The sequence below is a fragment of the Peromyscus eremicus genome, chromosome 1, assembly GCF_949786415.1.
Source record: "Peromyscus eremicus chromosome 1, PerEre_H2_v1, whole genome shotgun sequence".
NCBI lineage: Eukaryota > Metazoa > Chordata > Mammalia > Rodentia > Cricetidae > Peromyscus > Peromyscus eremicus.
In genome coordinates, this window is record NC_081416.1 from 18,577,197 (window position 1) to 18,600,317 (window position 23,121).

At 44.6% G+C, this 23,121-nt stretch overlaps 1 protein-coding gene across 1 annotated transcript in view; it reads right to left on the reverse strand.

The window, feature by feature from the left end:
• Entpd7 (ectonucleoside triphosphate diphosphohydrolase 7) overlaps positions 1-22,665 on the reverse strand; it is a 46,767-nt gene extending 24,102 nt beyond the window's left edge. Inside the window, exons 1-6 of the mRNA XM_059257750.1 lie at positions 22,471-22,665; positions 22,081-22,183; positions 21,181-21,363; positions 8,801-9,006; positions 8,274-8,424; positions 606-709 (exon numbers count right to left, since the gene is read on the reverse strand). Of these exons, the coding sequence (XP_059113733.1) occupies positions 606-709; positions 8,274-8,424; positions 8,801-9,006; positions 21,181-21,363; positions 22,081-22,088 (652 nt within the window). The 5' untranslated portion in view covers positions 22,089-22,183; positions 22,471-22,665. The remainder of the gene's footprint in view (positions 1-605; positions 710-8,273; positions 8,425-8,800; positions 9,007-21,180; positions 21,364-22,080; positions 22,184-22,470) is intronic.
• Between the last annotated feature and the right edge of the window lie 456 nt (positions 22,666-23,121).

The following is a 23,121-nucleotide window of genomic DNA, read 5'->3' on the forward strand; positions in this document are numbered from 1 at the left end:
GCCAGCAAGTTCTTGACCATCAAGGGCTTCATAGTGAGATCTTGTCTCAAAAAACAGAAAAGAAGTTGTAGCAACTGATCATTCTGGGCACTAGCAACTGATCATTCTGGGCACGCCCAGGCCACATGAGACTATCAATGCAGTGCTCTGTTAGAGGAAGTCACAAACTGCACAGTAATTACAATAAAAGGAAAGCCCAAGACACAGCAAAAGTAACTCAGTAATCATTCCTTAAATTAAGGTCTCCCCACACCTTAATGTAATAACTTGCTTTCACATTTAAATTAGGAAAACTACACATAACTCCTAGAACAGTATGTTCCCAAATGTGCAATTAGCTAATCAAAGATCCATTTGGAATCATTAAATACTAAGTATGGTGCTTTGTACTAAGTGAAAACCAGATACAAATGTGAGACTTCTAGAAACAGCCATCTGAAACAGATTACTAGTGCAGAATCTATAAACAGACTGTACACCTACTCAAGGCAGCTCTGGACAGGAAAGTGGAAAGTGGGCGCACACGGTAATCCCACACTCCTGCTAAGGAAGCTGAACCCCAGTGCCTCAGAGGCGACCCAGCTCCACCCCGCCAGGCCCAGTACCTTCCTGCTTCCCAGAGATCACTTCGGCCTGAGACTGTGAAAAGAGGAAGTCAAACTCCAGCGGCAAATCTTTCACTAAATCAGCCAAGATAGCCAACTGCTGCCTGCAGAAAAAGAACACAAAAATCCCAAAGTTAATTATTAACCATCTTTTCACTGGCACCAAAGTGGCCCAGGAGGATGTGGCAGAAGTGCTTTCCCAGGGGCCAAGGGCTAGCCTGGGAAACATAGTGAGTCCCCATCTCTTAAAGAAAACAAACAAAAACCTCTTATCACAAACTGCCCTTCCATTTAGTCCTGTAACAACACCTCCCCACCTACCCCATCCTCTCGTCTAGCTCTTACCTATTTTGGTTCCTATTTTGACTTCAGAGGGTCAGACCACATCCAAAGAACAGCCTCCTACACAAAGGCGATACCCCTTACTTAGGGACCAGTATCAGCTCAGAACCCCCAAGACCAAGTTCTCAGCACAAAGGAGATTTATTTGCCCCAGAGAGACAGAGGCCAAGGGAGAAAGGGAGGGGAACAAGGGGGAGGGGCAGGGATCGTTGTCCTACAGGCACAAAGGACTGCCTCGGGATAGAGAGGAGACAGACACGGCCCACAGGGAAATGGGAAACCCTGTGTCAGGATGGGGTGTTTAATTTTAATAGGGCATGTTTATCGGGTGAGCTAAAGGGGGGGTCTTTGACTGCTGGACTTCAATACTTTGATAGCTGGACCTCAGTAGTCGGCCTCAGGAGGAGGAAGTGGCCAAAAAAGGGAACAGACCGTGGGGGCCAGCTTCAGGAATGTGATCTGACGGTTTTTAACAGGGTTGAAGGAATATGGCGAGAGCCTTATTCATGCTTGGGCTGGCTAGAGTCCCTTCACCTTAAATAATGCTGTAACTCCAACAGTGTCAAATGAGGAGCACATGGCTTTCTATCTCTGGGAGGGTAGGAGTAAGTCATAGGAAATTACAGCACAGAGTCACAGGCTGTGAAACAATCCTAACTACATTATTCCCAACTACTGAGGGGAGATGTCAATTACAGAACACAAATTCACCCTCAGATCTTACACAATACAGACAATGCCTCACGTGACCACACAAACTCTGCCCTGAGTTCCACATGCTTTTATATAATCTTTTATAAGAGCTAACAATTAACTTTTCCATGTTTCAAGGGTTGGCTTTTTTTCTTTATAAAAATCTTATCATTTGAAAAAACCCAGATGAGGTACAGAACCCAAAGTTCATAAGAATTTCCACTTCAAGGGTAACATTTGAAACTTAGTATCTATGTGGGTATTTTTCTTCTGAGGTTTTAAGTGTTTTCCCGGGATTATTAGACAAAGTAAAAATGAACAAACAAAGCAAAGGATAATAAAATGAATCCAAGGAAAACGTTAGTTAAAATGAGACCAGTAATCATCTTAGATTTGCACTGTGCCTGTGAGTGCACAAGTGGGTAGGTGCGTGCATCCGTGCATCCGTGTGTATGTGTGTGTGTACATGTACATATGTGGAGGCCAGAAGTTGGCATTGGGTATCTTCCTCAAGTAGGATCTACCTTTTTTAAAATATTAGATTTATTCATTTTATTTTATGTGTGTTTGGCCTACATGTATGTATGTGTACCACATGCATGCTTGATGCCCGTGGAGGTCAGAAGAGGACATCAGAAGCAAGTTCTTTCTCAACTGAGCCCTCTCTCCACCCATCTTGGGTTTTTAAAGTTATTTATCACAGGAATATTCTACTGGGTCAGATAGATGTCACCATGACTCAGTGAAAAATATTAAAAGTGCAGAATTATATTTGGAGAACCAATTTTCCAATACAATCTCATGTACACTGTTTTAAATTGGGTTTTCTGTTTGTTTGTTTGTTTGTTTTGGTTTTCCAAGACAGGGTTTCTCTGTATAGGTTTACGCCTTTAGGGGAACTCACTCTGTAGCCCAGGCTGGTCTTGAACTCACAGAGATCTGCCTGCCTCTGCCTCCCGAGTACACCACCACCACCCATTTGTTTTAAATTGTTAACTGTTACACATAATAAAGTTTTGCAGAGAGTTTACAAGGGTAACAAGGGGCTATCCACCTCTCCAGATTGGATATGCTTCTGAGTTGCTGTGGAATGTTCTGTATGTCAAATGTGTTGCTCTGATTGGTTAATAAATAAAACACTGATTAGCCAGTAGCCAGGCAGGAAGTATAGGTGGGACAAGCAGAGAAAAAAATTCTGGGAAGTGGAAGGCTGAGACAGAGAGACACTGCCAGTCACTACCATGACAAGCAACATGTGAAGATGCCGGTAAGCCACGTGGCAAGGTATAGATTTATAGAAATGGGTTAATTTAAGATATAAGAACAGTTGGCAAAAAGCCTGCCATGGCCATACAGTTTGTAACCAATATAAGTCTCGGGGTTTACTTGGTTGGGTCTGAGCGGCTGTGGGACTGGCGGGTGAGAGAGATTTGTCCTGACTGTGGGCCAGGCAGGAAAACTCTAGCTACACTGAGTGATCCACAAGAGAGGGCTTGCTGGATCTGGTGATGACAGGGAGGGATGGGCACCACCCTTCATTGCTGGTTGCCATGTAAACTACCTGTATCACCTTGCTGAAGTTCATTTGTGGTTACCCTTTCGTTCAGCCAGGATACTTTAGCAAATTTTGGTTTTAGATTTGGTTCCATTCCATGTATATAAGTGTTTACCTGCATATATGTCTGTGAACCATGTGTGTTCCTGGTGCCCACGGAGGTCAGAAGAGGACATCACATCCCCTGGAACTGGAGTTATGGGTGGCTGTGACTATCATGGGGGTGCTGGGAACTGGACCTGGGTCCTCTGAGAGAACAAGTGTTCTTGACTGTCTAGCCATCTCTCCAACCCAAGCCACTATGCTTTAAAAATAAAACCCAAGCAATAAAGACAACCATAATACTACTTACGATAATAATCTGGGGAAATAAGGTGACAGCAAGGGGATTAGTTCATTTATGGGGCATCTATATCACGAAGTTAATATCATATTGATGTTACAAGGAATGAGGTCAATTTATATTTTTATATGATAACATGAAAAGATTTTCAATATACTTGGTTGAGTTTGTTTAAAAAACAAAAACAGAGGCAGAGGTTGGAGATGGCTTGGGATTTAGGAGTGCTTGTCGCTCTGGCAGAGGATCTGAGTTCAGGTCCCAGCACCGTCATCAAGTGTCACAACCACCTGCGACTCCAGCTTCTTCTGGTCTCTCAGGTACTTGCACTCATGTGCACATACATACCCACACAGACACATATAATTGAAGATAAATAAAATATTAAAATTTTTCAAATGAAATAAAATTAAAAAAAAAAAAAACCTCCTCATATACTGCACCAGAATGAAACTTTTCTTTTCAACACCATTTCTTTACTTTAAACTTAGTGACAAAACCTTGTGAGCTACTCCACAGAGCCCTAGTTTAAAGAAGACTGGCTGTACTGCCCTCTCTCCTTCCACAAACACTTCCATAGTTGAAACTTCCTACCGTTAAAAAAACAAACAAAACAAACACTCGCCAACATGATTTCCCAAACACGAACTCAACAATGACCGCACCAACGGACGGGCCACAGTGAACGGGGACCGCCCACGAGGCCTCAACCCTAAACAAGAACCACAAGCACCCGAGGAAAACTGGCGGCCGGAGAGGTGGTCTTCCCCAGGGAAGAGAACACCAAAGGGGCCAAATGGTCAGCCCTGAAAACACATGTACAAGTAACGTGATCCACACTGAGCAGGTTATTGTCAGGAACACACATGTGTACAGATACATGCATGTAGGAACGAGAGAAGAGGACATGGACTTGAAGAAGCGTAAGAAGGGATATACAGGAGGGTTTACAGGGAGGAAAGCGAAGGAAGAAATGCTGTAATTATATTATAAATCTCAAAAATATAAATATCTTTAAAAGTTAAATGAAATAAGACCCTGTGAATACCTTTATCTAATTTTAAAGGGTATTTCCATTATAAAATAAAAAGGAGGCAGATTGTTAGCAAAGAAATAAAACCTAGTGCAGATATATTCAAACACAGTCCAGATGACTCACAAGCACTACCTGCAAATACTAATAAAATAGTAAGGTATTAATCATACAAGGCAGGTTCTTACAGTAAGAGGCAGATGTATATCAGTAACTGACTTGCCTTAGAGGCAGCCATGATTTCATTAAGCCCAGAACGGACACATGCACTACTGAAGTTGATCAGAAAAGAAGTCAAAGAGAAGGTACAATGCTTGGGAAATGCTCAACACAGTAAAGACAGACATTCAGAGCTTCCAGACTCACAGGGTGGACCTACACAGCGAGCTTTGTCTCCATGGAAACTTCTGGGACAGAGGCAATGCCAGGAGATGAACCGTCTTCTTTGCTCCAGACACACAAATGGTGGCTAACCCCTAGCCAGGTTCCTGGGCCCAGCCCTGCTGGGAGGCTCTGTGATCTTTGTTCTGGGTTTCCTCCCCTGCCTAGGTGGTGGGACCTCGGGCAAGCCGCAGGCTGTGTAATCTGGCACCCTCACCTTCTGCCATCTGTTCTCTTCCCAGGATTTCAGAAGGTCACAAACAAAGCATATTATTACTTACTTCAAAAAACAAACACTCTGGAGTTGGGAATTTGGCTCCGCAATTAAGAGCACTTGTTGCTTTTACAGAGGATCTGGGTGCCATTCCCAGCATCCCCATGGAGGCTCACAACCAGCTGTAACTCCAGTCCCAGAGGATCTGAAGCCCTCTTCTGAACTCCTTGGACACCAGGCACACATGTGGTGCACATACATACATGTAGCCAAAACATTCATACAAATAAAATAAAAAAAAAAAATAAACCTAAAAGAAAATTCTAGGAGTGGAGGATGTAGCTTGATTAGCAGAGTGCTTGCCTCGCATGAACAAAGCCCTAGGTTCAGCCCTAGGACCACACTAAAAAACAACCAGGCATGATAGAGCATGCGTACCACTAATCTCAGTGCTTGGAGGTAGAGGCAGAAAGATCTCTAATTCAAGGTCATCCTCAGCTACACAGTAGTTCATGCCTTTAATCTCAGCACTTGGGGGGCAGAGGCAAGTGGATCTCTCTGAATTTGAGGCTATACAGTGAGATCCTGTCTAAAATAAATAAATAATATAAATTATAGGATGATTATAACGTCATAGAAATTACATACAGATACACAAAGAAAAGGCACCAACACAAAATGACAAGGCTGGGAGGCAGAATGAACAGTTTTGTTTGGCTTGGTGCATGCACTTTTAGGACTTCCTGTAATGATGTAAGGTTATAGCTGTAACATTTAAAGTGTGGCTGGTAAAATCGAAACGAAAGTTTGTCAACAGAGAACTAGAAGGCCTCTCGTGACAACATAAACGACCTGCCTCTCACCAGAAAGCCAGCAGGCAAATGACTCAAGGAGTCTACAGGGAGGCAAGAAGTCCGCTGAGCAGAGAACTGGGGGTTATTACCCTGCTCGGCACACCAGATCAAAGCTCTACATCAACAGCTACGGTTTTTATTATTGCAGTTTTAGGAAACACCCAGTGAGAAAATGTAAATGTGTGGAAAAGAAAACTGCTATTTATCAAGGAAAAATATTTCCATTAGTAAGAAATGCCCAATGCTCATGAGACTTATGCTCACTCCTGGAGGCTCAATTCCAATGTTGACGTTGGCACTGAGCTCATTAATATGGCACCAAAGGACCAGGCAACAAAAACCAAAGTCAGCCAGTGGGACCACACCAAGCCAAGAAGCCTCTGGAACAAGCAACCGAAGGAAAAGGCAAGCTTCGTGATGACGTATTTGCAACCTGCACATCTGATGAGGGGCTAGTCCTCAAAACTAAACAAAACAGGAGAAACTCCTACAGCTTAATAGAAAGAAACCCACAACCTGATTTTAAAATGGGACTATGGACTTGATCAGATATTCCTCTACAGACAAACAAATGGCCAACTGGTCTATGAAAATTCCCTAAGGTCTGCAGGAGGGAAACGCAAATCAACATTGCAGGCAAAGACTACTTCACACCTGCTGGGGTTCCTATTACCAGAAAAATAAAAGTCGAGTGCCTCTGCAGGGAAGGGCGCTTGCTGCCAACCCTGACAAGCAAACTTCAATCCCTGGAGCCTACATGTTGGAAGGAGAGAATCAACTCCTGCAAGTTGTTCTCTGACCTCTGTTGGAACACACACACACACACACACACACACACACACAAAGTGTTAAAAGAAAAAAACCTTTAAAAGTACATAGGGATGGCTGGAGAGGTGGCTCAGTGTTTAAGAACACTGGCTGCTCTTGCAGAGGACCCAGGTTTGGTTCTTGGTATCCACATGGCAGCGCACAACCATCTGTAACCTCTAGATCCAGGGGACCCAATGCCTTCTTCTAGCATCTGTGGGCTCTACACGCATGTGGTGCAATACATACATGGAGGCAAACAGTCATACACATGAAATAAAAACAAACCTTTTTTAAAAATGTATATAGGCAGCTGGGGGTGAAGTCTTAGTGGTGGATCACCTCCCTAGCTTGGCTCTATATTCAGCCCTAGCATCTTTTCTTGAAGTGATGGTGCACACCTTTGATCCTAGCACTCAGGAGACAGAAGCTGGCAAATCTCTGTGAGTTCGAGGCCAGCCTGGTCTACAAAGAAAGTTCCAGGACAGCCAGGGCTACACAGAGAAACCCTGTCTTGAAAAAATAACAACAAAGATATCAGGCTGAATTCAGGGTTCAGGTGAGAAAGATCGAACTGGTTAGGTCTGAGAAAGCTATCTAAAGCAACAGAGACTGAGGTTTGTAGCTAGAGTTTCTCTCCAGGTCCCACCAAGGCCCGGCAGTCCCTTAGCCCACTTATAAAATAAACATACAGATGCTTATATTATTTAAACTGCTCGGCCATTAGCTCAGGCCTACCATTGTCTAGCTCTTACTCTTATACTCAGCCCATTTTTGTTAATCTATATGTTGCCACGTGTTCCGTGGCTTTACCTGCTGCCTCTATACGATGCTCCCTGGACGGCAGGCTGGCGTCTCCTCTTAGCCCTTTTGTTCTCTCAATTCTCCTCTCTGCTAGTCCCGCCTATACTTCCTACCTGGCTACTGGCCAATCAGTGTTTTATTTATTAACCAATCAGAACAACACATTTAACATACAAAACATCCCACAGCAGAGGTTTGTGTAAGAGGGAGAGGGGGGACTCACCAGTCATCACGGGACCCAGGCGGAGTTACAGAGAAAGTCAAATTGCTGCCCTAGTCTCCCCAGAGCGCTCAGTATGAACCCTGTTCCTCAGGTGAGTCTTCTACTGCCTTTGTGCAAACACGGTCTCACCACACTCGCTTCATGACCCAGTCACCCCTGCCACCACTCCCAATTGCCACCACACCCTCAATCCAAACTCAGAACCCCTTTGTCACCTCAGATAGATACTGATGCCAGAGCAACAAAGGACAGGAAGACGTGCCTGCCTGGCCGTGCAGTAACTGGGTACAGGGATGGCTCCACTCTGTTTCTGAGCAAGAGGCCTTCGCCACCTGTGAACTCTGTGTGGTGTCCCCTCACCTGCCTCCATCCTGGCTGCATGGGACTCGCTTCCCTAAGTCCCCTAAAGTCCTGAATCTCACCTCTCAGGGAGCAACCTCATGCCCGCTGTGCAGAGGATGTAAAGGGGGGTCTCCTTGTGCTTCTTCACGGGCACATGAGCAGCGGCAAAGCTCAGCAGAGGTCGCAGGTAATCGCTGGCATGTTCTGGAGTGTCTGCCATTGCGGAGATTCCTTAAGAAAAATCAAACATTTATACATACATGTGTGTGTGTGTGTGCATGAGCGTGCATGTGTGTGTGTGTGTGTGTGTGTGTGTGTATGTGTGTATGTATGAGAAAGAGAGAGAGAGAGAGAGAGAGAGAGAGAGAGAGAGAGAGAGAGAGAGAGAAACATCACATAAGACTCAGAAAACAAACACTCATAAGATTCTGTCCAAAGACCTACATTTATGTTTTTGAAAGAAGTGTAGGATGACAGTTAAGTGAGAGATTCCTCCCACTGCCCAGATCCCCACAAAAACAAGGGGAGCTCCCTTCCTCCCCTTTCTCTTCTTACACCTACAGTAGGTGTAAGATTAGTAACAAACTGTACTCTGATGAGTAAGTACCTGGCTTGATTTTTTTAACCACAGGCTGGCTGTTTCGGTCTCTCATCTGTTTGATGTCCAGTAAGTCATGTGGGTTCCCATTGTGTCTTGGCCAGAAGTAAACAAAAATCCGGGAGCCACTGCTACCACAGTCCACCACAAGTCCATAATTCAGAGTTGGGTCTTCGGTGTTGGTGGCTTCAAGGTCTCCTACCCGAGCCAGATACCTAAGATGAATAAAACAGAAAGGAGCTGGATCTATGAAGAGGACTAGCACTCACTTCAGCTGATCATGGGTCTTCACTAACCAGATACCTAAGATGGATAAAACAGAAAGGAGCTGGATCTATGAAGAGGACTAGCACTCACTTCAGCGGATCATGGGTCTTCACTAACCAGATACCTAAGATGGATAAAACAGAAAGGAGCTGGATCTATGAAGAGGACTAGCACTCACTTCAGCGGATCATGGGTCTTCACTAACGTCCTCAAGTCCTATTGGGCCCCCAAGCTTTTGTGTACTTGGGCTGTATCTATGAACACTTGGTATCTTACAAAATAAAGTGAAAAATGGTTTTTTGTTTGTTTTTGTTTTTTTGAGACAGGATTTCACTATGTAGCCTTTGGCTAGCCTGGAGCTCATTACATAGACCAGGCTGGCCTTGAACTCACAAAGATCTACCTGCCTCGGTCTCCTGAGTGCTAGGATTAAAGGTGTGAGCCACTAGACCCAGCAAATGTTTAAATATTAATCACTTAGATAATGATAAATTCCTTCCATATTAACACAACATATTTATATATACATATATACGTACATATCTATGCCACACTTGCTGAAACAAGTGGTTTTGGTTCATAATTTCACAAATGTCTTTGGCGCCTTGATCAACGTTCTCACATTTTCTTCGGTATTCAATGTGCTACAGACACAGCTTTAGTTGAGTGTGTGATAGTCTAACCTTCCACACCTGCTGCAAAAGGGAAGAGGTTTTCTTTCTTTTTAAAATTTATTTTTATTTATTCATTGGTTGAATAATGTAAGGACTGAACCTCACACATGCTAGGCAAGCATTCTCCCACCGAGTTACAGCCCCAGACCAAGAAGTAGTTTTGACAGGCCTTCAGGATGCTGGAGACCCTCTGCTTCTATACTATAACCTGAAATAAGGAGAGTTTCTTAGAGATTTGCTACAACTGGAACCTAAATTGTCTTAGTTCAGGTTTGTACTCTGTGATAAACACCATGACCAAAAGCACTTTGGGAAGGAAAGAGTTTATTTCATCTTACACTTCAGGTCACACTCCATCACTGTCAGAAGTTAGAGCAGGAGGAACACAAGGCAGGAATCTGGAGGCAGGAACTGACGTAGAAGCCATGGAGGAGTGCTGCTCACTGGCTTGCTCCTCGTGGTTTGCTCAGCCTGGTTTCTAATGCCACCCAGTACCACCTGCCCAAGGATGGTACCACTCAGAGTGGTCTGTGCCCTCTGTCATGGCTCATTAATCGAGACTTAGGGAGGCATTTTCACAGTTGAGGTGTCCTTCTTCCCAGAAGAACCCAGCTTGTGTCAAATTGACAAAAAAACTAACAAGCTAGGTATTGTGGCTCAGGCCTTTAATCTCAACACTCAGAGGCAGAGGCAGGCAGATCTCTGTAAGCTGGAGGCCAGTTTGGTCTACATAGTAAGCTCCAGGCCAGCCAAAGCTACATAAAGAGACCCTGTCTCAAAACAAAGCAAAAACAAACAAACTACCAAAACCTAAACCAACACAAAAGCCCTACTAAAGAAAAAATTGTATTCTGCTACCTTAAAATCTATTGGTTTATCATGCGCTACAGAAAGGATACCTTTTTGTAACAAGGCATGATTCTGTAACATCATTACTGGAAAAACTTGATTCAATTAATTATCAAACCTTCCTAACGCTGACATATTTCATTCTAGAGTTTAAAAATTCACTAATATCAGCACCAGTGTTTCTCATAAAAATCTTTAAGGCCCTGGGAAGTGCCAAATTCACAGCTGCAAAGATGAACTTGAAATTCTACTTCCCACTTGGAAGCTCAACTATTTTCTATTTAAATACTGCCATTAGTTTCCTTTATAAGTAACAGGTTTATCATTCATTTTCAAGAGAAGGTCTACAGGTTAGAAGTGTAACTTAGTGGTAGACTGCTTGCCTAGCATGTACAAGGCCTAAGGTTTAAACCTTTGTATACCAAATTTTAAATTTTGAAGATATATATATTATTTTATGTGTCTGAGTTTTTGCAAACACACACACACACACACACACACACACACACACACACACACACACACACACATGCACGCATTCATACCATGTGCAGGGCTGGCACACAAAGAGTCCAGAAGGTGTAGGATACCTTAGAACTGCAGTTACAGGCCTTTGTGAGACGCCTTGTGGGTACTGGGATCAGACTTGCATCCTCCGTCTTAACCACTGAGCCATTTCTCCACCCACATACTCTCCTTTTTTTTGAGAGTTTCACTACAGAGTATGTAGCTCTGGCTGACCTAGAATTCATTAAGTACACCAGGTTGATCTAGAACTCACTAGAACTACCCCCTCTGCCTCCTGAGTGCTGAGATTAAAGGGATAGACCACCACACCCAGATTTAAGATAGAATCTTTAGAAATAAATAAAATATCTATGAAATACGTAAATCTGAAAACTACGGTTTTTCTCACAGTAAAAATAGTGTTTCACCGCTTACCTGCCCAAGGATTCTCCCTCGGACAGCTTTGGGGTGCAGGAGTGTCGAATGCCTACTTTTCATGCCTACTTCTCATCTCATTACACAGTACACAAAACGCCATCAAGTGCATTAGATCCCCACGCATGACAACTGTATCGCAAAGCGAAATGCAGGAACTACACATACAGTTTAGCACCGCTGTCTTGGTTTGTGCTAAGCCATCACAACTGTATGTCCTCTTACATCATGGCGGCAAATGTCGTCAACCTGCTGAAAACGGCAAACAGCAATGACGGCAGTCAGGAAGTGGAAGCCACGCGGGGCCAATGCATACAAAGAAACACTATTCAGCTTTGACAAAGGAGGCGCTCCTTACAAGCCACCGCGGGACATGACGCCAAGAGAAATAAGCTGGCCACAACAAGATAAACGCTCTCTTTATTCCACTTGCATGAGGTGTGTGAAAGAGTCAGTCACAGAAACAAAAGTGAGATAGCTGGGGGCCACTGGCTGGCAGGAGGAATAAAGGGGAGTTGTCATTTGATGGGCAGAGAGCTTCAGACTTGCGAGATGGCAAAGTTCTGGAGATCTGCTTGGTAACAATGGAAGCACGCGGAACACCACTGAACTGCACACTTGAACTCTATGTGAATTACTAGAATGAAAAGGGTGCCTAACATCTCAGTATCATTACAACAGTTTTGAACTCACGGCTCTCAGCGTGGTCCCGGGGACCCCAAGGACTCACATTTTGGCAGCCAATGCTGCAATGCTACCCTGTTCCTCCCAAGCATCCGCCCTCTCACCCTGGTTTCTACTTATTCTTTCTCATTGCCTTTGGAATGGTTTCCCAGCCTCTTTTTTTTTTTTTTTTTTTTTTTTTTTTGAGGCAGGGTCTCTTGTATCTCGCTCGCCCTCCACTTCCCAAGTCCTGGGGTTACTTGGTTAATGCGGTATTAGGGATCAAACCTGGGCTAACGACTGCCCAGCCTGCTCTCTCAGAAGAAGCCACTGTGCAGCAATGGGGGGCTCTGATAATGCCCACAGTGCTTTCAAAAGCCTTTATTTTCATTTGTTTATTTTTGACAGGGTCTCACTACGTAGCTTCAATTCACCTGGAACTCACTCTGTGGACCAGGTTGGCCTCACACTCACAGAGATCCACCTGCCTCTGCCTCCCGAGTGCTGAAACTAAAGATGTGCGCCAATAACCTGGCCCAAGTGCCCTTAAGGGGCCAGGAGCCTAGATCTCCTGGAGCTGGGAACCATACTCAAGTCCTCTGCAAGGTCAATATACACTCTTAACCACAGCACCATCTCTAGGGCCACTGAAAATGCCTTCTGTTCTAAGAGTGCCATTATGCCCTTTGAGTAGTAGCTCGTGTACATTTCAGCATGAACCCTTAAGGTTTTTCTCCATTTGCTTAGGCCATTCTCCCATCCAAGTACTAGCCAGGCCCAACCCTGCTTAGCTTCCGAGACCAGACGAGATCGGGCACACTCAAGGTGGTATGGCCGTAGACAGCTTAGGCCTTTCTCAAGAGCAGGCCAACTACTTGCAGGACTTGTCAATGGTCCCTACATTCCTGTGCCTAAGACTGGGTCACTCGGTACTCACTGCTACCGGAGCACACAGCGTGGAGCTATTAGTTTGCTCACAATTCTTCCATGTCTTCCTTCTGCAATCCTCAAAATCAACCGGCCTCTCAGACAGTCTTGATGACTTTGCAGAATGTCCTGTTATCCTTCCTGATTCTTGCTGGAATAAGCAATTTCCCAGTTCTAATTCTGGTGCATCTCAACTTAGCTTTCTCTTCCTTTAGACTTCACCATGACAGAAACAGCGAAAAGAAAAAAATGTCAGCTGGCTTTAGACCACAGGGCAGAAAGGAAGGACCAGATGGCATTTATTTTCCGCTCCCTAGTTCAGTCTTTGAGCAATCACTGCAGGCAGTAGGAAGTCTCCTTTTCTTATCTTGTATGCAGACAGGTAACTGAAGAAGAGCTTTCCCTCAGGAAGTAGCAGAAGTCCCACTTTCTGGAGTGCTAACCTTGGATAACCTCATCCACCCGCTTACACTTTCCAGTCTCCTGAATGGCTTCATTTACGATTTGCAGACCTAGCCTCGCATCACGGTGAATCACGTGCACCATTGGACCCATCTCCTTGGCTGACACCACACAAAACAATTTCTAGAAAGGACCCAAAGCCTAAGGGAAAGTATCTAAAAGCTTCGGAATTCTTCAGCCACCTTCCCAAGAAAGAGCCAGTTTTCCAACACACACCTTGCTGACCTTCCCCTCTCTCTTACAGCTCATCTCCTCCATCTCCCCCAATCCTCCTCTTCCCACCTCCTCTCTCTCTAACAAGACCTTCCTCTAGTCACTGCTGAGTCAATGAAAGCTAACCACAAACACATCCCCTCAAGTAGAAATGAAAGACGAGGGCTTTGCACTACCATTATCCTGAAAAGATTAACAGCATTATAGCTATAAGTGACCAAACTATTACCCAGCTTGCTTGATCAACACCAATTAAACCCCTTTCAGAGTTCAAATAGAACTCAGCAATGTGCCAAAAGTCAATAAGTGAGGCCTCCATCGTTATGGACCTACCAGCTCTTTGCTGAATGTCATGGTATTTTATGACCCGACTCATAACTCAAAATCAAACACAGGGGCATTACAGTAGCTGTCCATGATTGACAGCAATACATACCCAGAAAAACAGTTTGAAAGGTTACTGCTTACCGCCTAACAAGATTAACCAAAGCAGACAAGAACATTTATAACTTAAACCCCTGCTTTTAAGTGGAATAAATGGCATTAAGATAAGCAAATGAATGCATGTGGAGAGGTGTCTTCAATTTCACCAGAAAAGGGCTCATTCAAACTTTTTTCTAGATTTTTATTTATTATATATACAGTGTTCTGCCTGCACGTTCACCTGCAGGCAAGAAGAGAGCACCAGATCTCATTACAGATGGTTGCCAGGAATTGAACTCAGGACCTCTGGAAGAGCAGCCAGTACTCTTAACCTCTGAGCTATCCCTCCAGCACTTCTTTCAAACTCTTATAAAGAAAACCTAACTTCAAATGTATATCCAGAAGTGAACCATTTTTATTTTAATTTAATGCAATACTTCTTTGTGACCTCCAGAAACAATATGGGTATGTGCTCACAATAAAAAAGGAAAGACAACTCTTTTGTTTTGAAATCGCCTTCAGAAAATCCACACAGGAGCTTCTAACATTTCCAGTCGTATTACCTTAGAAATGGTACATCACTAAGAGATGAATAAAATGTAAATTAAAGGTCCCTAACAGAAAATAGTTAAAATATTACAAAACATCACTTCCACACGTATTGAAACACAAAGATGCAGATCACCATAAGCTTAAGCCGTATTTACTGAGACCACAGAATGCTGCAGTATTCCTTGGCACATTCTCCTGGAGCAAAGGTCTCCACATTCCTGTGAGGACACCTGTGGTCAGTTCCCAGCAGCATGGCCCCCTCTGTGGAACACCACAGAACATGGATTCAAACTTCAGCACGTGACTTAGGAAGAACTCAAGTAGGACAAGTGTAACTATATTATAACTGTATGTAATATCAAAGTCACAAGCACATAGACTTGCCTTCAATCTTTCAGAACTGTTGATAAAGCTCTCCCCATGATTCCTAGTTACCTGATTTGACACTCTATTGGTGGCTAGTGCTTCCTGGTACTCAAGCAGCAGCAGCTGCTATAGAAAAAAGGAAAGAAAAGAAAGAAAAAGAGAGAGAGAAAGAAACAAAGAAAAAGCAGAACTTTTAATGGAGACAGTGTTGGCCATCGTCTTCAGAACACACTTCAGGGCAGAGAAGGGAATTAAAGAATAGAAAAATCAACATTATTTCAAATAATATCCTAGGGCTAACATCTGCTTAAGTCAATCAATGTGTTGGGAAGTCTAGACATTTTATTTCTTTATTTGTTGCTGGCTTTGTTTTTCCAAGACAGGATCTCAGCACCTCTGCCTCTCAAGTGCTGGGATTACAGGCATGCACCACTCCAGCCGGCTAGATGCTTTATTCCTATTCAAATCACAAGATAAGAAATCATTTTCACTCCCACTTTATGCATTAAAATGAATAGGATTCTAGAATATTAAGAAGCCTCCCCACGATCACCCGCATAGCAAATGATTAGGGCTAATTAACCCTAAAATCACAATACCGCCCCAAGGAACTATAACCAGCCTTAAGGTTCTCACCTAGGCCGAATACTGGAAGCCTCTGTACTTCAGAGACCTTGTCACTTACATTTGCTACAGGTCCCTAAGTGATTTAAAGATAAAAGACTACAAGCAATTATCCAAGATCATCATTAACTAAATTATCAGACTGTATAATAAAAGTTTTAACAAAATACACAGAGCTGTTTACCATGATAGACACTGTAGAAATTTTGAATTATTCAGTGTATATTTTCCCCAATACTTTTGAGACAGGATCTTATTATGCAGCCCAGTCGGCCTTACATCCCTAGGCTTGGATTACAGGCATGCCATACAACATGGCTTCCGTCTGTCTTTAACAAATTCCTCCTTTGCCCCACTGTCACATGCCGGTTATCACTGCAGTTAGGGAACCTGAGCTCCCAGGAGCCACCGTTCTAATTTGCTGTAACTTTGGTTTTGTGAGACAAGCAGGAGCCACGCACATGAAAACACTGGGAAAGGTCAGGAATGGCGTGGCGGCTCGTGGCGGCTCCTGACCGGAATCGCAGTGTAGGAGGGTCAGAGGCTGGAAGAGTGCTAACCTTTGAGGCTGCCCTGGGGCATCCTCAGGCCATCCTGACCTATGAGTGAGAACAAGCAAAAGCAAAAACAAAACAAGGAGGAGACGGAAGAGGAGGAAGAGGAGTAGGGGGAGGAAGAAAAGAAAGCTGTATATGACAGCCTATCTTATCAGTAAAGTACATGAACTTACGGGACATGTGGTCAGTTACTCATGGGTCTCTTTGGATTCATTTATGATTAACTTTGTTCCTGATCTGAAATGATTATCTCAATTATTCCCTCAGGTCTGCTCTCTAATGAGGTTATGAACTCTGTGTTCAGGGGCCACGTTTTATTCATCTTTGTACCTCAGTGTCTGACACGATATGAACACACAGTCTCGCGGAGGCTGCCACCGTGGAATTTATAACGTACAAGCTGTTTGTGGCAGTGTGTACACAGCCACTAATTAAGCAACAATAAGCTGTAGGGTACAAGGCTGCTGGCAGCTTGACCACAGCGTTTCAAGGTGTGAGGACTTTAATCATGTCCTTACAGCAAACAGTTGTGTGCTCCACAGTCCCAGAGACCTTCTTTCACTTAAATCAACCTAACGAGTAGTTAGTTATTGGAGCTAGTCACTTAGGATACAGTGGTTAGTAAGAACTACGGTCACTCTACCTCCTACAGACCACTGTTTCCACCCACTACCTGTGCCGCTGCCACCCAACTTCAGGCTACCCCTCATCTGTACTCAAGTACTACAGTAAGTCTCTCTGCTTCCTTATTTCCTTCCAATTCATTCTCCACAATGCCATCAAAGTGAGCTTTTGTTTGTTTGTTTGTTTTTTGAGACAGGGTTTCTCTGTGTAGCCCTGACTGTCCTGAAATTCATTCTGTAGACCAGGCTGGCCTCAAACTCGGATCCACCTGCCTCTGCCTCCTGAGGATTAAAGGCGTGTGCAGCTACCACTGCCACCGCCGCCGCCGCCGCCGCCGCCGCCGCCGCCGCCGCCGCCGCCGCCGCCACTGTCACCACCGCCACCGCCACCGTCACCCACCCCCCTCACTCCCCCCACCACCACTGCTGAGCTTTTTAAAGAGCAAATTGTAACACGCAGCTCTTCAAAACCTTCCAAGCCTTTTCTCTACCCTGGTGAACTCTGAACACTCCCACCTATCCCCCGCTCCCACTCCTATCCCCACTCGTGATCCAACAGCTTAACAAGCCAGGCCCTAATCGACCTCTCTACCATATAGCTCACTACTCACTTCTGACAGTCTACCCTCACCATGTTAGCTCATCCATGTGGAACACCATCGTCAGACCATGCTTGTGGAATACCATCGTCAGACCATGCTTGTGGAATACCATCGTCAGACCATGCTTGTGGAACACCATAGTCAGACCATGCTTGTGGAATACCATCGTCAGACCATGCCGTCTGTCTTCCGGGGGGGGGGGGGGGGGGGGGACGGACTGTGTTAAGATCTGTCAAGAAAATCCCATTCGGCAGCAAAGAAATTCAATTTATGAATTTGGATCTTAAACTTAGGGTTTTAATTAACAAATTTCTTAAGATCAACTGCTGGCTACTATGGTCACCCAAACAGTATGTTCTCTCCTGGAGAGGACGACTCCAAACTACAAATAAACAGGAGTTCTAACAGAAGGAAGGTTGACCATACAAGCAGCTTGAGGAAAGGTACCAAATCATCTGTGTCCCAGCGGTACCTGCGTATCATGGCTTTCAACACATTTTTAGCTGACTAACAACAAAATGAAATATGAAATGAGAAATTCTGGGGACAGAACCATTGAAAACTAAGAATAGGCATCTGTCACAATTCAGACCACAGAAGCTTCAAGGAACATGTTGCTAGAGGATTCTGGCAAGATCCCCCTCCATCCTCATGAGAAGGCCACGCAGAGCCTATTTCTCTCTCGAAGGACCTGAGGGTGCCTATGGCCCTGGGTGCTATCGGCTGCTACTTTACAACCATTAAATAAGCTAACCCTGGAGACAGCAACTTCCATCCTGCTGGCGAATGTGGCGCCCATGGTCTCTCTGTCTCTGGATATCAAGTTATATGAGCCAGTAAGGGTTTTGTTTTGTTTTGTTTGTAATTATTATCATTTAAGTCAGTCTGAGTTTTTACTTGGAGCATAAAGTCTCCTAACACATGTCTGAGTAGCAATTTTAAAAAAAAGAAAGAAGACAATCATTTGAAATGTTGAAATGTTGAAAATGATGAATATAACATGACATCATTTAATTCTGTGGCCTCAGCAGAATTAATCTAAAAAATATAGCAACATGAGTTTTCTATAAAAGAATATAGGCCTTCATGTGCAGTTGGCAGGGCATTGAAAGCATAGTAAATCATTTAGGAGAATTTTCTAGGAGAAAAGGATATTCTACATTCACTGAATAAAATTAACAGTAGATGAAGCATTGCAGAAGACAATATTAATGAGCCAGGTAATGGTATGCCTTTAATCCCAGCACACGGGAAGCAGAGGCAGACAGACCTCTGCTTTGAGGCCAGCCTGGTCTACAAAGAGTTTGAGGCTAGCAGGGCTACATAGTGAGACTCTATCAAAAAATAAATAGAAATAAAACATTCAGAATAAAACACACAGAGAGAAAAACAACAACAACAACAACAGATCATCAGTTAATTTGGGGAAAGCATCCCGGGCTCATTACACATGTAACTAGGGTCCTCAAAGGAGAAGGGGAAAACAGAAAAATATACAAAGAAATGATAATCAACTTTTGTCCAAATTTGGTTTTTAAAGCCTAGCCTTATGGATCTAAAAATCCAAGGGCCAGGCTGTACTCGGCTCTGTAGCTCAGTATCGTGCGGACTGAGCGCTCCGAAAATGCTGCTCCTGAATCATGTAGCAAACTCTCACAAAGCACATCCCAATCAAACTGCTCAAAACAGCGCCCAGGAGGAAAGGACACAGGTGTACAGGGAGAACCAAGATACACGTGACAGCAGACTTCTCAGAAAGCATTCAAGCCAAGAAGAAAGTGATCAACACAGAGTTCCTTAACGATGGATCTTTTTCCCAAAATGAAAGCAAAGTAAGGACGTTCTCTGTTGCATAAAAGTTGAAATGCCAGGCAGTGGTGGCACACACCTCTAATCTCAGCACTTGGGAGGCAGAGATAGGCAGATATCTGAGTTCGAAGCCAGCCTGGTCTACAGAGTAAATTCCAGGACAGCCTGGGCTACACAGAGAAATCTGTCTTGAAAAAAAAAATTGAAATAATTCACCCCCTGTAGACTATACGAGTGAACATACAATACTTTCTTCAGTTTTAAAAATCCTTGAAAAGGTAACTGACTGTTCAATAGCAGTATATCATGGAACTGACACCATTTGCAGAAATAAAATGTATGACAATAGCTTAAAGACTATGGGGGAAGGAGGACCAAAGGGTTACTGCTGTTAAACTCTGTTACAACACATTACTTCAAGTACAAGCAATGTGATAAAGCTGTGCACTATAAATCCTAAAGCCACCATTAAAGGAAATTAAATTATATCTGATGATCCAACAAGAGGGATAAAATAGAAAATGTGCTCAATTCCAAAGAAAGGACAAGGGGTGGGACAAACACAAACAATGAGACAGACCAGGCCTCGACCTAATTAATAGACAAAATGCAAATGGCTTGACCACCCCGCTTAAAAGGAAGACATGGACGGCCAAAATGGATAAAAAGCAAGGCTGAACTAATGATCCACAAAAAACTCACCTTGAACATAAGACAAAAATGGGGACTGCAGAGGTATCTCAGCCATTTAGAGCACTGACTGCTCTTCTAGAGGACCCAGGTTTGGTTCCCAGCACCCACATGGTGGCTCACAACCATCTGTAACTCCAGTTCCTGGGGATCAAATACCCTCTGGCCTCTTCAGGTATGTGGTGCACATAAACTCACACAGTACGAGGACAGACAGACACACACACACACACCGTCTTTTTCTCTCTCTAAAAACATTTTTCTTTTTTCTTTTCTTTCTTTCTTTTTTTTTTTTTTCTTCAAGACAGGGTTTCTCTGTGTAGCCCAGGCTGTCCTGGAACTTGCTTTATAGACCAGGCTGTCCTCACAGGTTAAACTCACAGAAATCCACCTGCCCCTGCCTACCAAGTGCTGGGATTAAAAGCATGTATCACCACACTCAGCTAATAATAAATATTTTAAAGACAAGCTTAAAAGACCAGAAAAGTATCACATTAACATGATTCAGAAGAAATCTGAAATAGTTATATTAATATCACACTAGTAAACCAGAACAAAGAATAAAATCAAGGCTAGAGACTCTTTAGCAAAGACAGAGAAGTCATCAACTCATCAAAAGCATACAGCAATCCTAAACATGTATGTTCCCAGTGAGCCTCAATCCCCCAGACAAGAAAATAGAAAGCCATCTTTCATGGTTAAAATACAGCGTCAGCATTCTTGAACCAAAACTGAACAGAGCCAAAATGGGACTTAGGACCTTCCTATGTAATAAATGGCATGCATTTTTACTAATAAAAGTATCATATCTCTCATGAGTCAAAGGTATGCATTAAAGATTTAAAAAAAAAAAAAAAAGATAGCAAAGTCTGGTGACACAGACTGCTAGCCCACTAATCAAGAGGCTGAGCTGTATGCTGACTGCAAGTTCCAAGATCAGCCCACAGAGTGAGTTCCAGATCATTCTGGGTCTGGGAAACTTAGTGAGAACCCTGTCTCAACAACCAAAATAAAAAGGAGAGTGAGGCCATAACTCAGTGATAGAGTGCTTACCAACATGTGAAGACCCTAGTGCAGCCCCTAGCCGCAAAAGTAAGTTTATAACTTCAACACCAGGCTGGTCAAAGTGATGTAAAGCTGACTCACCTCTCATACTGCCTATCTCGTGGTGACGAAGCGCCCCGATGTCCTAAGTCCATGATTAATAGAAGCAAAAGGAGACAGGGTATAAAAAAGAGTCCCAGGAATGCCACCCGCTGACGGAGAAATGGGCTCACTGTGGGCACAGTGAAGTACCAGGAGGCTGGGCAGAGGTAGGAAAAACTGATCCTGGAATGAGACAAACATTTGTTAAGCCTTAAAACTCTCTGTAAGTGACTGCTTTAAAATGTTTTAAAACTAGATGAAAGCCCTCAAGGCAAAAATTCATGACAAAAGAAGGCTAAATGTTTTTTATCCCCCATTCTCATATGAGAGAAAAACACCTTTCTGGCTCATAGTATTTCTATTATGCAGTTCAGAAAGACCTCATCTGCTGTTTCCAAACTCTGGGCTCGAGTGTAATTCAAAGATTTCATCTCGTGTTAATGGAAAGATCATGAGTCTCCCGGGGACCACCTCCTAAACACCGGTGAATCAGAGAAACTGCGACATGCCCACTAGCAATGCTGGAGAAGTACATACCTAGAAAAGTTATTTAACTGATTGTTTTTAATGCTTTAACAAATTATACACAGAGAGAGACTCTTTTTCAACTTCAGCTTTAACTGATACACAGTAAAATGTGAATCTGGCTCTGACTCCACCACCACCTTTCAGAGGCAACCACTGCTACTCCCACGACCCCAGGCTATGGGCAGGAAATTATTGCACTGGCCTTTCAAAAGAAAATCACTTTGACGTCTTTGCATACACCTGACCAGGATGCAAAGTTCAGGTGAAGAAGCCTCAGGGCAAACCTCACCCACCGCCCCCCACCCACCCACTCAACCCGCTTACCACCCACCACTGAGCCCCTTTGCCAGAGATAACGGGTGCAAACCTTACCTAGCCATGGGTTCCCTTCAGTAGACTCAACGTCTGTCACCTTCTTTTCCTTTTGCCCTGAGAAGGTGGCCTCCTTGTCCCCGGCATCTCCTAAGGCTGAAGCCTGGAAAGGGTTGGCTGGCTTTCAGACATACCTCCAGCAGTGCCCACAGGACCAGATCCCCGCAATGACTGCACACTTCCCTCCCACTGTACTGATCCCCAACTCCGGGTCGGGTCTCTCTCCTCCCCCCGGGCCGGGAGGACCCTAAGGCGCATCCCGGACGCAAGGCTTTCCTGCCGGCCGGCTCCGTGATCGTGGAGCACGCCACCCCAGGTGGTAGGGATGGGGGACCCCGCTTGCTCTTCCCGTCCCTCTCCTCCCCGCAGCTCTCCCGCGATCTCACTCACGGGATCCCGAGGCCCGCTCGTCCCTCTGCACAGCCCAGCCTGGTCCCCAGCGGTTCCCCGTGGCTCCCGGCACAGCCGGAAGGAGGCCTGGCCGCCAGCGGCGCCACGTCCCCAAGGAAACCGCACCGAGCCAATGACTACAGGGGACCGTGAGAAGCCCGCCCTGCGCGCAGCCGGAGCTGTGGACGAACCCGCGGCGTCCACAAACTGAGAGTCTGTTCACAACCCGGCCAATCCCCAAGGGCGCCCGGCCCCGAATGCCCGCCCCGGACTTAGTGCCGCGGCCAATCGAAAAGGCGTCGCACCCAAGCTCCGCCTGGAGGGCGGGCAGTGGCCCGCACAGGTAAGAGGCTACCCACAGCTGGGTCGCCAGCTCCCTGCGGGTGGCCTCCTCCTCTGCTGCTGCTCCCACAGTTGAACGGTTCCCGTGGGTGGGTCTCGGGGTATTCACCACAGCAGTACACCCCTTGCCCGCAACCTTTCTTCCCACAATGGCAGTTCCTCCGTCCCGTTCCTTTTGCCCACAAATTGATGTCCTGGGCTCATCGTCATCTCTCGTGATAGAAACATTGTGGGAAAAAAAATTGGAGACATAATCAGAGCGCTTATGTCCATTCCTTCAACGTTGATTGTCTACTTGTGCGGATCATG